General features: G+C 45.5%; 1 protein-coding gene across 4 annotated transcripts in view; it reads right to left on the reverse strand.

Moving 5' to 3' along the window:
• LOC142466888 (deoxynucleoside triphosphate triphosphohydrolase SAMHD1-like) overlaps positions 1–16,011 on the reverse strand; it is a 349,482-nt gene that overhangs the window by 171,941 nt on the left and 161,530 nt on the right. For all 4 annotated transcript variants that reach the window (XM_075572472.1, XM_075572471.1, XM_075572473.1 and 1 more), the window contains 2 exons: positions 10,883–11,009; positions 10,490–10,581 (listed from right to left, as the gene is read on the reverse strand). In XM_075572472.1, the coding sequence (XP_075428587.1) occupies positions 10,490–10,581; positions 10,883–11,009 (219 nt within the window). The remainder of the gene's footprint in view (positions 1–10,489; positions 10,582–10,882; positions 11,010–16,011) is intronic.

Consider the following 16,011-nt stretch of genomic DNA (forward strand, 5'->3'; position numbering starts at 1 on the left):
GGCAAGACCCACGACCACGTGACTAGGGGACAGGTAGGATCCACCCCGAGACCAGATGACAGGGGAGCTAAGAAATAAATAAAAGAAAGTAATCAGCCAAAGCGATGCAGTAGCAGAAGCAACATTTATCTGACTCAAGGCCGTCCCGCCCTGTCCCTCCCTTCCCTTCTCGTGTGTACCCTCTGTTGTCTTGTCCAGGTCATGTAGGTCAGGTTCGTCTCGTCTTGTGAATAACTGCTGTTTGTCCAGTGTAAAACATGCTGGAACACTCTCCCAGAATACGCTAGGATGGGAGAAGTACCGGTATGGGTATTATGGTACTAAACAATGGTCTGTGTTACATTGTATGCTCTGTAAAACTAAATAAAAATTTCAAGTTTAAAAAAAAAAAAAAATCACTGCCTTTCACTTGTTCCATTAGATTCAATGGGCTCCGCCGCCATAGGCTTTCAATGGAGCTACTCCGCCATTAGAATCAATGGAGACTCCGCCACTAAGGGTTATGAGAAATCTCAGCAGCTCACTCATCCATTGGAATCAATAGGGCTGGCGCAGCCATAGGATTCAATGGAACCTCCGCCTTTGAAGTCAATGGGCAAAACCACTGTTTTCACAGTTAACCCTACTCCGTTCGGTTGATGGGAGAGGGCTGGAAATTGAAATGCAATCATGCCGGAGCTGTGACTGCCTGGTGGCCCAATCCCAGTCCTCTACCCCTCACCGAACTGGAGATACGAGTGTCAGGTTCATACTGTTTCACACTTAACCGTTTTAACGTAGCGGCTTTTTCCTCCGCCATTGTGGTCAATGGCGGGACCCTCGTGGCGAGCGCGACACTTTCTCGCTGCCATTGACTGTCGGACCCGGTTGGGGTCGAGTAAGGGGTCCCCCTTAAGCCTAGAACAAAAGTTACATACTTTAATTGATAGTGAACTTGGCCGTAGCCTAGTTCCCACACCAATTTAGCGATCAAGCTCTTTTTTTGAAACAGTAGCAAATATCGGATGCTGAGGTTTGGCAGGCAGCCAACTCGTTCTTGGAGAGTGGACTTGAGGAATCCCCATTGAAAGACATTGCGCCATTCACCTCAATGGAGAAATTCCGCTCACCCTCTTCAGTGCCACCTGCTGGTCTTCTTAGGTATCGGGCCAAAATCCTTAAAATCTCCATAGACTATGGGCGCATGCGCGGCGGGAACGGAGATGGCAGCCTGATTTGAGTGCTCCGATACCCGTCGGCAATAAATAAAGCATTACAACTGCAAAACCCAACAAAAATATCCCTGCACTACGGGACCGGCTAAAGCTAAGATCACAGCAACTACACACATGGCGGCGACTCGCAAAAAAAACAAACAAAAGGTGGATGTACGCACCTATTTCGTGGGGGCAAAGAAGGCAAGAGAGACAGACAGCATGGCGGCCTCCGACTCAGAGTCCGCACCGGAGTTGGAGTCGGCCCCGGACGAGCAGACGGGTGCTTTAAAGAGGGAAATTGCCCAACTCCTCTCTGACCTAAAAACGTTTTTCCGCGGAGAGGTGGACCAGCTAAGGAAGGACATACTGAACATCGGGACACGAACGCACGCCCTGGAGGAGAAAATGGAGGAGTCTTCCCGCTCTCAAAATGTAACAGACACCAGGGTCTCTGCACTAGAGAGAAGGGTGGCAGAGCTGGAAGAACGCCATGAGGACAGCGAGAATCGCGATAGGCGCAATAACCTAAGGGTTAGGGGGATACCGGAGGAGATACTAGACCCCGAAGTGATGCTGAATCGCTGGATGTCCTCCATTATGCCGGGGAAAACGGAAGCAGAGCTGGTCATGGACCGGTGCCACCGTGCATTACGGGCCCGACCGCTTCCTAACAACCCACCCAGAGACATAATTCTGCGTCTGCATCATTTCACCACAAAGGCAGAAATCAGTAAAATTACACGAGCCACCCCAACGGTGAAATTCGAGGGAATAGAAATGGCCATATTTCAAGACATTTCCCCGATTACATTGGCACGGCGCCAGGCCCTCCAGCCAGTTACCAAACTACTAAGGGACAGAAATATAAGGTATAGATGGGCCTTTCCCTTTGCCCTGATCGTGGTGCAAAACGGTCGGTCCCATGTACTAAAACACCTTGCAGACGGCGCTGAGTTCCTGAATAAGTTGAATATACCTCATGATCTCCCACTAGTAGAGGCCCAGGTGGGGCGCCCTCCCAGGCGGACGGAATGGGAAAAGGTGGGCTCACCTAAAGGTCCGCGACAAGCTACCTCAGGATCGCCCAGACCGGCATGAGGGCTTTTTGAGTGGCTCTCCAGCTATGCTGGACACATCAGTTCCTGTTATTAACCCGGTTGAAGTTATCTCCCAGCCAGTGAATACCACTGAGTAATACCCACAAAAGCGACTGACAGTGGGCGACCCCTCTGCCCCCTCTCGATGGGTCCCGACCCAGATGGCCAAGCCCCGGCGGAGGATGCTGGAACAGCCAAGAAGAAAAAAGAAAACAAAAGTGAAGAAAAACATAACACTCACCAAAATGGCGGCCGGAGACGATCCGCGGGAGAATCTGGAGGAGAGGCGCGGAAACAGAATGGCGGAGGTCAATTGGGCGCGAAAAAGAGAAGCTCCTGCTAGCTCCGCCTTCGGGACACGCCTGCTCCCTCGGCTCACCACGGACTGGAATGCGCACGCAGCCCGGATGATGACAGAGGGTGGTCCCCGGCGAGTCCGTGTCGATCCGGATCTGACGTCAGTGACAGCGCCTGCGGAGCAGGACAAAGATGGCCGCGCACCGGAGCAGCGGGGCAGAGGGTCTGGGGGGAGTCACTGAGAGGGAGGGGGTGTTCCGAGGGGGTTCGCGCATTCCCCCGAGGGGACGAGGGAGAGGGGGGCTAAGCCCGATTAAGATACACAGTTAAGGGTAGTTAAAGAGCTGGACTGCTAACAGTAAACAACCAAAGTCTATAGCACACAGCGGTTCGCAATAAGACACAGAAACAATACGGACCAGCAAATATGTTGTTGAACTTGCAAAACACGGCTATTATTTTAGTTGTTCGTTTAAAAAAAATGTTTATGTTGCCGACGGGGGGGCAGATGCCTGTCCTCTTCCCTACCTGTTGGCATGTGCCTCTGGGGCTGGACTGTGGCCTTAAGCCACAGGTCAGTCAAAGACCAGGGGATCCGCAGTCTGGAGTCTCCCCCTCAATCCCGGATGGGAAGGTGGGATCATCCGGAATATGTGCGGCATCCCCAGGCAGTTAACCACAGGTCAAATAAGACCAAGATGGTTTCCCTTGTATGTTCTACAAGGATTTATGTTCCCTGTCACTCCCCTATGTGTTTTCCTCCCCATCCCACAGGTATCCCAAAAGGAAGCAGCTCGGCAGACGGAGGGCAGCAGTACCGCTCCCGACACCGGCAGAAAAGACAAGACAAGGGTAGGAAACAAACACAGCACACCCGCAAGGTCTCACTACATAAACACCTATGGCATTGACATTTATATCACAGAATGTTAAGGGATTCAACTCCCCTCAAAAGCGTAGAATCGCCTTTGCTGAATTTAAACGCAGGAAAACAGATGTTTTATTCCTACAAGAGACGCACTACTGCTCGAGAAAAAACCCGGGGTTCATAGATAAACATTTTAGGAAGTTCTATCTAGCCTCAGCTAAGGAAAAAAAAAAAGGGGTAGCCATTCTACTCCACAACAGAGTCCCATTTGAGATGGAAAAAATAAAACGAGACCCAGGCGGTCGATATATTATATTGGTGGGCACATTGCAACAATGTAGAGTAACACTGGCGTGCATATATGCCCCATGTGAAAAAGACCCTAAATTCTTCACAGAGTTCTTCCTTAAGCTGCAGCAATGGGCTTCCGGCAATATAATATTAGCGGGAGATTTCAATAAGGTCTTAGACCCTCGAATAGACAGGTCCCCTAGAAGGGAGAAAATGCGACAAGCAGGGACGACGGGGTTGATGGAGGGGCTGAGACGGCTGTGTCTGGTAGACATATGGCGGGAACAGCACCCAGGTGACCGTTCGTATACATTCTATTCACACCCCCATGACAGCTATAGCAGGCTAGACCACTTCTTTGTGTCGAGCAGAGTGGTCCCACAAATCACCGGCACCTTAATTCATGACATTTCATGGTCGGACCATGCATCAATTGAGCTAAAATGCACGCAAATTAAATCGGTTAGCCCGGGAGCAAACTGGAAATTAAACGAGTCCCTAATAAAGATACCGGAATTGGCACAGATAGTCAAAGACGAGATTAGACAATTTTTTGTCATGAACGCAGGTACAGTGGAATCTCACACTATACTGTGGGAGGCTCACAAGGCCACAATGCGTGGAACGCTCATTAGTCTCGCAGCAAGGCGAAAAAGACAGAGGGAATCGAAATTGTCACAACTATACAAGAGGTTACATGAGCTCTCCACACTACATAGCCGATCAGGTGGAGAAGACATTCTTAAGGAGTTGAAGGATGTAAGGATAGAACTTAACCTCCTCCTCACATCCCAGGCCGAGAGGGACATTAGCTGGACCAAGAGGAAATTTTTTGAGAAAGCCAACAAACCGGATACTATGCTAGCCAACAGGATTCGCAATAGGCAACCAAACTATAACATACAGGCCATCAAAACCAAATCGGGGGAATTGACCTCCAACCCCAAACGTATAGTGGAAGAGTTTAGACTTTACTATGAACAGCTTTATAATGGGGAGAAGGTGATACACAATTCCAAAACAAGCAAATTATTACAGACCTTCCTAAAAGAGGCAGCCTTACCTAGGCTGAGCAGAATGGAGAGCGAGGCAATCCAGGCTGATTTCACTCTGGAGGAACTGACCGCGGTTATCAAAAACCTCAAACCCTCTAAGGCCCCAGGCCCAGATGGGTTTTCCAATTTATACTACAAGAAATACATAGGGGTTCTAGCACCGCACATGCTCAAGTTATTTAACGGAGTCTTGGCGGGGGAACCCTTCTCAGACCAGATGCTCCAGGCGTCGATATCTATAATCCATAAACAGGACAAAGATCCTACAAACTGTCAAAGCTATAGGCCGATATCATTAATCAATTCGGACGTTAAGATATATTCCAAATTGCTGGCCAACAGATTGAGCGCAATCATGCCAAGGCTTATCCACCCGGACCAAGTTGGCTTTATTAGCAATAAACAAGCGGCCGACAATACTAGAAGAATCATAGATATCATTAACTTTATCAATGTCAACGGGATCCGAGGTGTAGTATTAAGTTTAGACGCAGAGAAGGCCTTTGACAGGATTGACTGGCCATTCATGGAGTCCACGCTTGAAGCATTCGGGTTTAGAGGTAAAATTCTAGGGGCTATAAACGCATTATACACAACCCCGACCGCCAAGGTGGTCCATCAAGGATTCCCGTCAGAGCTGTTTAAAATCAAAAGCGGGACCAGACAGGGCTGCCCACTCTCGCCCTTGTTGTTTGCCCTATGCATGGAACCGCTAGCGGCGCACATACGTCGCAACCCGGATATTGCCGGCATTCAAATTCAATCCCAAGAGCACAAAATCGCTCTGTATGCAGATGACATTATCCTGTCTCTGACGAAACCGCTTACCTCGCTGCCCAATCTGTTTGCTCTACTGGACGCATTTGGCAGAATCTCCGGATTTAAGATAAATCAATCTAAGTCGGAGGCACTGAACCTAAATGTTCCAAAGGAGACGGAGAAATTAATAGAGATCAACTTTCAGTTTAAATGGCAGCCCAAGGCGATAAAGTATTTAGGAATATACCTAACTAAACATAACTCCAATCTTTATCAGGAGAATTATCCGAGACTCCTAAGAGCCCTCACAAAAGAACTAAAAGATTGGTCTGCATATGGGATATCTTGGATTGGCAGAATTTACTGTGTGAAAATGAACCTCCTCCCTAGGATACTCTATCTGTTCCAAACACTTCCGATACCCGTAGTGAGATCAGACATTAAGGAACTGCAGAACGCAGTTACAAAGTTCATCTGGAAGAATAAAAAGCCACGGGTAAAAATGTCAATTATGCAAAGACCTAAGGAAACTGGAGGCTTAGCAGTACCGAGTTTGATGGCCTATTATAAAGCAGCACAACTATGCCAAATCACTCAATGGCATGGTGATCCGGAGCAGAGGCGATGGGTGGCACTGGAGAGGGAGGTCTGCGCCCCGCTCGAGCTTAAAGATATACTGTGGTATCCTAAACCCAGACTAAAAGATATGCAGAACCCGCTGCCCTCGGTGCATAACTCCCTATCGGTCTGGGAAGCGGCCAAAAGTAATCACACATTAACCTCAAAACATTCTTTAATGACCCCCCTATACGGAAATCCAGACTTTGCTCCAGGGCTGATAGGTAGGAACTACACTCTCTGGCAAAATTTGGGGCTGAGAAGGCTTAAGGACCTGGAGGGACGAGACACGATCAAAACATTTGAACAATTGCAGTCAGATACGGACTTACCAAACACAGAATTTCTTAGATACCTTCAGGTCCGGGCATTTTATACCAAACACATCAATAGACCACCTCTAACTAATTTTGAAAAGCTCTGTGCTCGGGGAACCGACACACGGGGACTCATCTCTGCTCTATACCGGGAAGTGGTTAGGGCAGACATCGACGGATCGCGCAAAACCAGGTTTATGACACAGTGGGAGACAGACCTGACAGGACCGTTAGAAGACGAAGAGTGGACGGCGATCTTTAAGGCTGCGGCCAGTAGTTCGATTTGTACGACATTGAAGGAAAGCTCATATAAAGTGTTAATGAGGTGGTATCTCACCCCAGTTAGATTGGCTAAATTCGTCGCGGGCGCTTCCCCGCTCTGTCCCAGACGGTGCGGGGAACGGGGAGATCTGGTACATATGCTGTGGTCTTGTCCACGAATCATACCCGTTTGGACACAAATCAGGGATTGGCTACAGAGGGTCTTTTTGGGCCTCAAAATTACACTTGACCCGTGGGTTTTCCTATTAGGTAAGCCCACAGATGAGGTATCGAGATCAGGAAATAAATTAATAGCACACTTTGCTACGGCGATGAGGTGCGAGACCGCAGCACTGTGGAATCAGAATACAATTCCATCAATAGACAAAATTCGGAACAGAATCTGGTTTGCTTGCCAGATGGAAAAGTTGACGAGTCTGGTCAACGACACTGGCGCAAATTTCCAAAAAGTCTGGTCACTGTGGCTGGCACAGACCGACATCCCAGGGATGAGCAATGCCTCCGTCTGGCTTTGATAAAATCAGATGGGTTTTCCTTCGATGCCGGACTAAACACACGAGAGGAACTATAACACCCATGAATACAGGATCCACAGAGAGGAACCACACAACCTCCGGGCCCGTAGATTCGGTGCGGGGGCGGTGCGGATGCATCTAAGTCTGCAGAAGCGAGCTAAGTCTACTGGAGCACACGGAAGAGGATACCTCAGTCCCTTGCCCTCTCCACACCCCTCCCCCTTCCCCCCCTCTCCTCTACCCTAACCCACTCATGTCTACCCCTCCCCATGTCTGTATCAATGTTGTATGTCCTACAATCTACCATTAGGTACCAAAGTGATAACTGACTGTATTATACTTGCAAAAATCCAATAAAAGAAAGTTACAAAAAAAAAAAAAATCTCCATAGACTATCATGGAGCCCTAATGGCGACCTATGGGACCATATTGCAAATGGAGGGTGAAAAGGCGGGAAGGGGAACAAAGAGTCATAAACTTACAAACACCATTAACCCTTTCCCTCCCGACCTGATCCCAATGTAACTTGCGTGTTGCAACCCTCTAAATGTGGGAACATAACAAACCAGGGGAATACATTTGTGTGGTGAAGCAGGGGAACATGTGTACTACAGATACATTTCTGGTTAACCTCTCACTTCCCAGATAGTTGAAGGGGGTGCCTAATGGGGGTGACCCCTTTATTACTGGCTTGGCACCCAGCTACCGTCACAAAAGGTATACAGAGATATACCAAATAATTAAACATGGGAAGGATGCTGATCCAGGGAGTAATCTGATTGCCGTTATTTGGAGACGAGAAGGAATACATTTTCCCCTTATGAGAGATCATTGGACAATGTGTCACTGTGGTTTTTTGTTTGCCTTCCTCTGGATCAACATACTGTAAGTACTGGGCAAAACAAAAAGAATTAACCCCTCCAAAGCGCTAACCTACACTAAAAAATAAATGATAGTGCAAGACAAATATTCTATACTAGTGAAATTTAGAATAAATCTTAAAGTGATAATAATATAGTGATATTAAACAAGCAGCTAGGGAACAATAAATAACAGATAATTCCAAATCTGATAACAAACAATGCACACACAAAATATAAAGTCCCCAGCGCTAATAAGTCCAAGATACCGTGATCCTAAAGGCAGTCTCTGGTCTTTAAGATGGATGATGGGCTTTGATAAAGATGTTCCAGATGGGAAGATGTCCTTAATGTGGATTATCACACCGTCTGAAATAACAGATGACAGACACACCTGATTGCGCAGCGTATTTCTACAATCAAACCCTATCTGTAACTATGAAGAATCCTACTCACATAGTAGACGCCTGTAAGTTCGGTGGAGAGAATCTGTATTCTCTGACGAAGTGACCACGAGTCACGAAACGCGTAGGGAGGAGGAGCTTAGTTTTGTGAGCCGTCCCAGCATCCGTTGTCTCTGCGCAAGGAGAGTTCCCTGCATCACTGACGTCACACGCCCTGTCGACCGCGTGTCTACGTGCAGTGATCCTCTCTGTCGCATAACCAGAAGCTTGCAAGCTGCGGACGGCATTCGCGAGTAACACAGTCATCCGTTGTACCATGTGAGTGTGGTTTTTAATTGCTTTTTAGAGTTATTAAAGGTTGTTTTCATACTACACTATATTGTGCCTATTCCTATTCACATATTTGTGGGGGTGCTGCACCGAAACTCTCACTGACGCCATCGTTCATTGAGGTCTATCCCAGCAAGCCATCTCTACGTGGGGTTCGTGAGAGGAGCTGAGGAGAAGGGGAGCCAATACAGATTCTCTCCACCGAACTTACAGGTGTCTACTATGTGAGTAGGATTCTTCATAGTTACAGATAGGGTTTGATTGTAGAAATACGCTGCGCAATCAGGTGTGTCTGTCATCTGTTATTTCAGACGGTGTGATAATCCACATTAAGGACATCTTCCCATCTGGAACATCTTTATCAAAGCCCATCATCCATCTTAAAGACCAGAGACTGCCTTTAGGATCACGGTATCTTGGACTTATTAGCGCTGGGGACTTTATATTTTGTGTGTGCATACTGTAAGTACTGATGCAGGACAAAGTATCTGTCGTCTAAATTTAGCATAGGTTATACTTCATGGATGTATGTCTTTTTTCAACATCATCTACTATATAACTATGTAACATAGATATTTGTTTTCAAAACTATTTTTGGAGGAATAGTATGCTTAAATCACTTTGAATGTAACAAAACAACCTCTGCTTGTAGTGTAATATCAATGCTCCACCAGGGACAGAGCAAAGCGCGCACAGTGTGTAAGCAATGAGTCCTGGCCTTAGGATAACTGCAGTGTCTGGTTACAGTTCTAATCAGGCAAACTTGAAAACGAGAGGTAACTCTCCATGTATTACTTCCTGGTAAAACATTTTTGTAAATTATAGGGAAAATAGTCAAACTCCCGCACTGAGTGGAAGAGGGAAGTACACTGTACTTTCTATCACCGGGTGTGCATGTTTTTCTGTTCTGGTCAGGGCTCTGGTAACTGAAACATCCATGTGATGTTAATCACAAAGGGCCCTTTCTACCAATCGGTGCTATGCCTGAAGATATCTTATACCCCATACAGTCTCTTATGGCGTAGCACCGTTAAGTCAATAAGGGCCAAAATACATCACTTTTCTTTCATTCCGTGTGTGCTAGTTTGAATGTAGCGTACAGTACTGCGTATACCACAAGACATATCCGGAGTGCTGAAAAGGACCGGGAAAAGCTGTACATGCAGCAGTTGCACCTACCCGCCTTTTATTTTTAGCTTAAATGAACCACAGGGTCCCGGTTCCAGAGATATTTGTATTTTTTATGCTAGGTGTCACAAATACAAAACTTTGCCCCGGACTAAAACAAATCTCCACGGGGTCACAAATAGAAAGCAGTGGCATCTCCTGATTCTGTTGAGGCATTTCTATTGGCCGTCAAGGCGAGCAATTATCGAGCAGTCAATTTAAAACAGTCAGCCGGTGGACAGCCGGCTTTGCCGCTTCCTAACTCGAGAGTTCCTACACATCAGAGGACCACGGATGAGCTCCTCCCCCCCGCGCGGTTCACATTAGTGGGGGAGATGGGGGAATAGGTGGATTGTGGCTTTACATTTTGGTGCAATTCCTAATGTTATCGTGTAGCACGTACTGATACTGCACAAAGGTAAACGCTACTTACATTGCTTCAATGATGTTGGCCACTTTGTGCTGACAGGCCCTTCTGTGCAGACAGAAACGGGTGTGGAACATGTCATACAGATTTCCCACTTCCTATAAGGAAAGAAAGCCCACTTGTAATACTGTAGGTGCACAGTGTAAACATAACTGTATGCATAAGTACCGCAATAATAATATGCAGAAGTTGCATTGGGCAGATTTTAGCTCAATTTATTTCAGTTACAGTATATGTAACGGGCTGAAATCCTCCTGAGCATAGAGCATATCCGCCTTCTATGTTTCGGACAGTAGATATGGCTGTACCTGTTTAAAGTATGGAGACCCAATGACAAGGTCACATCAAGCAGAATGAGAGACAGGAAGACGATGGAAGATAAGTATTCAGCAGTTTTACCTTGTCTCTGGTGCAGATGCGTTTCTCTTTCTTTTTGTGTTCCACGTCTTCAACATCACAAACTCGAGCAAACATCACAAATCGCTTGTAATCAAAGTTATTTTGAATACCTAGATAATGGCAGTCCCTGCATAAAACACACAAGGGTTCATTCAATTATTCAATGAGCTGACTTGTTATATAGCAGTTAATAACCAGCACCTCAGAAAAAAGAAAGAATTGCCAGCGCCAAATCAGTCCTTTAAATAATAATAACTCCGAATAAAATCCAAACCGTCTCTTGAAAAGTCCCAAAAGTGTCCTTGAACAGATAGGCAGTGAAGGGGTCAACGAACGGCTCACACCAAATGATAGTGCAATATGTAAAAAAGAGAAAAAAACAAACAGATAATGGTGCAGTACGCCAAAAAAGTTGACATTAAAACATTAAAAACTCACACATGACAAACATAACACACAATGACAGACAGACACTAGCAAGGCTATAATCCTAACAAAAAGCTATTTATTAACATTGAAATACTGGGTTCCGGAGGATACAGCACTTAAGTCCAGAGGGGTAAAATTGAAACCCTACTTACAGGACAGTGGATGGTAAAAGCAGTAAATCTGAAGATCGCTCCTCTCTGATGATAACTGGAGCTCCTTTAGGGATTGCCTCGTGTGGGGGATGGATGTTGAGTCGCACGAAAAACGGAACTTCCGGGTGGATGTGACGTCACACGTCGCGATGTTACTGAAATCGCTGCTCCTCTTCCTCTCCTTTCCCCCCACAGCCTACACAACTGCTGCCAATATCCTCCACAACCAAACGGACAGCTCTAAAAACAGGATAATCTCCCAACGACGTTTCATGCACATGCGTGCACTTCTTCAGGGGGTTTGGTTATTATTCGGAGTTATTATTATTTAAAGGACCTATTTAGTGCCGGCAATTCTTTCTTTTTTCTGTGGTTTATTTTCTGACTGTACAGTCAGTATTTGCCAGGCTGCCTGCAATATTTATTTCAAGTATTGTTGTTATTATTTTTTTAGCGCTGTTTTGCACCGTCTTTTTTTCGTTAATAACCAGCACCTGCCATACAGTCATGTGAAAAAGAGAGTACACCCTCTTTGAATTCTATGGTTTTACATATAAGGACATAATAACAATCATCTGTTCCTTAGCAGGTCTTAAAATTAGGTAAATACAACCTCAGATGAACAACAGCACATGACATATTACACCGTGTCATGATTTATTTAACAAAAATAAAGCCAAAATGGAAAAGCCATGTGTGAAAAACTAAGTACACCTTATGATTCAATAGCTTGTAGAACCACCTTTAGCAGCAATAACTTGAAGTAATCGTTTTCTGTATGACTTTATCAGTCTCTCACATCATTGTGGAGGAATTTTGGCCCACTGTTCTTTACAACGTTGCTTCAGTTCATTGAGGTTTGAGGGCATTTGTATATGCACAGCTCTTTTAAGGTCCGTCACAGCATTTCAATCGGGTTGAGGTCTGGACTTTGACTGGGCCATTGCAACACCTTGATTCTTTTCTTTTTCAGCCATTCTGTTGTAGATTTGCTGGTGTGCTTGGGATAATTACTGTTGCATGACCCAATTTCGGCCAAGCTTTAGTTGTCGGACAGATGGCCTCACATTTGACTCTAGAATACTTTGGTATACAGAGGAGTTCATGGTCGACTCATTGACTGCAAGGTTTCCAGGTCCTGTGGCTGCAAAACAAGCCCAAATCATCACCCCTCCACCACTGTGCTTGACAGTTGGTATGAGGTGTTTGTGCTGATATGCTGTGTTTGGTTTTCGGCAAACGGGGCGCTTTGCATTATGGCCAAACATCTGCACTTTGGTCTCGTCTGTCCAAAGGACATTGTTCCAGAAGTCTTGTGGTTTGTTCAGATGCAACTTTGCAAACCTAAGCCGTGCTGCCATGTTCTTTTTAGAGAGAAGAGGCTTTCTCCTAGCAACCCTTCCAAACAAACCATACTTGTTCAGTCTTTTTCTAATTGTACTGTCATGAACGTTAACATTTAACATGCTAACGGAGGCCTGTAGAGTCCGAGATGTAACTCTTGGGTGTTTTGCAATTTCTCTGAGCATTGCACGGTCTGACCTTGGGGTGAATTTGCTTGGACGTCCACTCCTGGGAAGATAGGCAACTGTCTGGAATGTTTTCCACTTTTGAATAATCTTTCTCACTGTAGAATGATGGACTTTAAATTGTTTGTTTAAATTGTTATAACCCTTCCCAGATTGATGGGTAGCAACAATTGCTTCTCTAAGATCATTGCTGATGTCTTTCCTCCTTGGCATTTTGTTAACACAAACCTGAATGCTCCAGACCAGCAAACTGCTAAAACATCGGCTTTAATAGAGGTGGTCACACTTGCTGATGATCACTTAATCAAGGGCATTTGATTAGCAGCACCTGTCTGCTACTTAGAATCCTAATTCATGTGGAAGCAGTAAGTGTGAAACTTAGTTTTTCACACAAAGCTTCTCGATTTTGGCTTTATTTTTGTTAAATAAATCATGACACAGTGAAATATGTCATGTGTTGTTGTTCATCTGAGGTTGTATTTACCTCATTTTTAGACCTGCTAAGGAACAGATGATTGTTATTATGTCCTTGTAACAGGGGAGTTATCCCTGTTCAGGTAATGTGCCTCTAATCCAGCAGTGTGGTGGTTAACTGCTGATAGTCAATTATCCAACACCACCTGCCTGTTGAGCTTCTAAGAAAAGCCTGTCTTTTGAGACAGGAAGTGAGATTTTGCCTGAAGTCTTGTGAGACTGAACATGGGGGACATTTGTCTTGAGCCTGCAAGAAGAAACAGCAGTTCTGCTTTCAAGACACAGGGGAAACTTCTAAAACTTAATGCTGACAAACCCTGAGGAAAAGGGAGCAACCAGGGACAGAGAAGATTTTCCCTCCAAACCACAAGGAACAGATAAGACTTTCATTTATAAGACTTTTTTTTAGATCTGTTCATTTCATGCTATATGTTTGGGGCTGGGAGACATGCTTATCTAAAGGGAGTTGTGGACTGCATAGTATTTCACTAGAAATACTCCCAAGTGAATAGAAGCTTTGTTTACCCCTTGTTTGGATGGTTTCCTGATGTTAAGGAAACAGGCGCAATAAAAGCCTTATTTAATTTCACCATAACCAATCTCCATTGCATACCTCTGTGAGCGTCCGCCTACATATGGTCGTCAGAGGTGGGACGAGAGGGGGTTCTTGAAGTTAGAAGGAACCCGGAGTTTGGCTGTGAAATTTTTTTTATGCTTTTTGCCTACAAATAGTCTGAGCAACATAAACAAAAAAAATCTCATGCAGCAGAGACCAGAGTTAAAGTGAAACACACCCAGGCAGGAAACTTACAAAACCACAGATGGACTCTTTTCCCCAATCCCAAGAGGAGAGAGAGAGAGAGACTGCTAAAGCAGGTAAACCTTATTTGCCTATCACAATAAAGTGTAATATGGTCATTGAAATAGGGGGTTTGCCTTCTAGCCATAGTCAGGGTTCAAGAAGTGAGTTAGCCCTTAAAAGGGATAGGCGTTTGTTGTTTTCAAATGTTTAGCTGAAGCAGTGAATACAGATGGTGACCCACGAGCGGCACTGATTCTGCAAGTAAAGGCTGCCACATCGCATAGGACTACCAGTTGTGAATGGAGTATATGCAGAAAAGTGTGAAAAATGATGCAAGACTGTGCTGAAGCAGGGAAATTTTCAGTAAACAAGTGCTGAGGGTAAAATTGCCTACTTAAAAAAAAGGAATTGCTGAGCTGTGTAAAAAGTGTGAAGAGTGAATGTCATAATACCCAAAGTTGAGACTGAACTCAAGCAGAAAACCACATTATTTGGCTGAAGCAGAGAGATTGGACCTAGCAAGTAAATGGTGTAAAACAAATAGAAGTTTTTACCTAGCAACTGCTCATCCAGTATACCTAAAGAGAGAGAATGCGTGCACAGTACTGCTGATATTGTAAAACTTACCCAAGAAAAAGAAAAAAAGTCTACAGAGATGCCTGTGAGAGCCACGACCTCTACAAGCAAAATATGCCCACCTGTAAGACTACCACAATTGGGGGTTCTAGCAAATACAGTGGCAACAGCTGCAATAGCGCCTCCTGAGGTCAGGAAGAAAACTACACCTGAGAGCCCCAAAATGGAGGACAAGATGCAGCATTCCTGTAATGAAGCCTACCCCACGGAAGAGTGGCCCTTCCAGTCCAATAAGGAGGAAGACATCTCTTACGGGGAACCCGAACCGAGTCACACCCACAAAACACCCCAAGGATGGTGGGGGTGCCTGAACTCGGCACGAACAGAAAAGCCTGGCGTATATAATGAAGCTGCTGAAGTATCAAATAAAGAAGGAGACCCCAGTATTCCTGATGGGACGGAGTCATCCAAAACAAAAAGGCGGAAAAAGAAAAGCGGTTCTTCACTTACCGTGGAAGGAATAGACACGTCCACAGATCCTGTGGAGGAAAAGGGGGACATAGTTGCCCTGCAGCCTAGAGAAAATGGAGAATTCGTCCCGCGGTTAACCGAATATCCAGAGGGCCCAAGGCAGAAGTCGTGTACCACAAAGAAGTGTCTGTCCGGTGCCAACAGTGAGGAACCCTCAACCAACCATCCCAGGGAAGTGGATCCGGAACCAGTGAGTGACGATCCTTTGACCAGCCCTGAAGATGCCCTGAAAAATGCCAGGCATGACTGATATGCTCCGTGAACAATTGAAACAAAAGAAAGATGGTTACACAGAGCTACAGAAAAATAACCTGAGACTACAGAAAGATGTGCTCACAATTTACTCTTTGGCCAGGACAGAATTGGACGATCTCAAGACTGAGCTAGATACTGCAAATGCTACTATTTCCGCCATGGATGAAAAGCAGAGCCAATCTGATAAAATGATGGCTAAGCTGAAGCGGAAATATGAGGAGGCATTAAAGCAGATGACAGTCTTTCAGCAAGAGGTTCACACTCTTCGCTTAGAGCTGAATGCCTCCCAACAGGAGATCAACAGTGTCCGGACAGAGGTGGATGTATCTCAGAAAGAGGTTCAGACACTCCGCAGAGCACTGGATGCCTCACATCATGAGA

Source organism: Ascaphus truei, chromosome 15, assembly GCF_040206685.1.
Source record: "Ascaphus truei isolate aAscTru1 chromosome 15, aAscTru1.hap1, whole genome shotgun sequence".
NCBI lineage: Eukaryota > Metazoa > Chordata > Amphibia > Anura > Ascaphidae > Ascaphus > Ascaphus truei.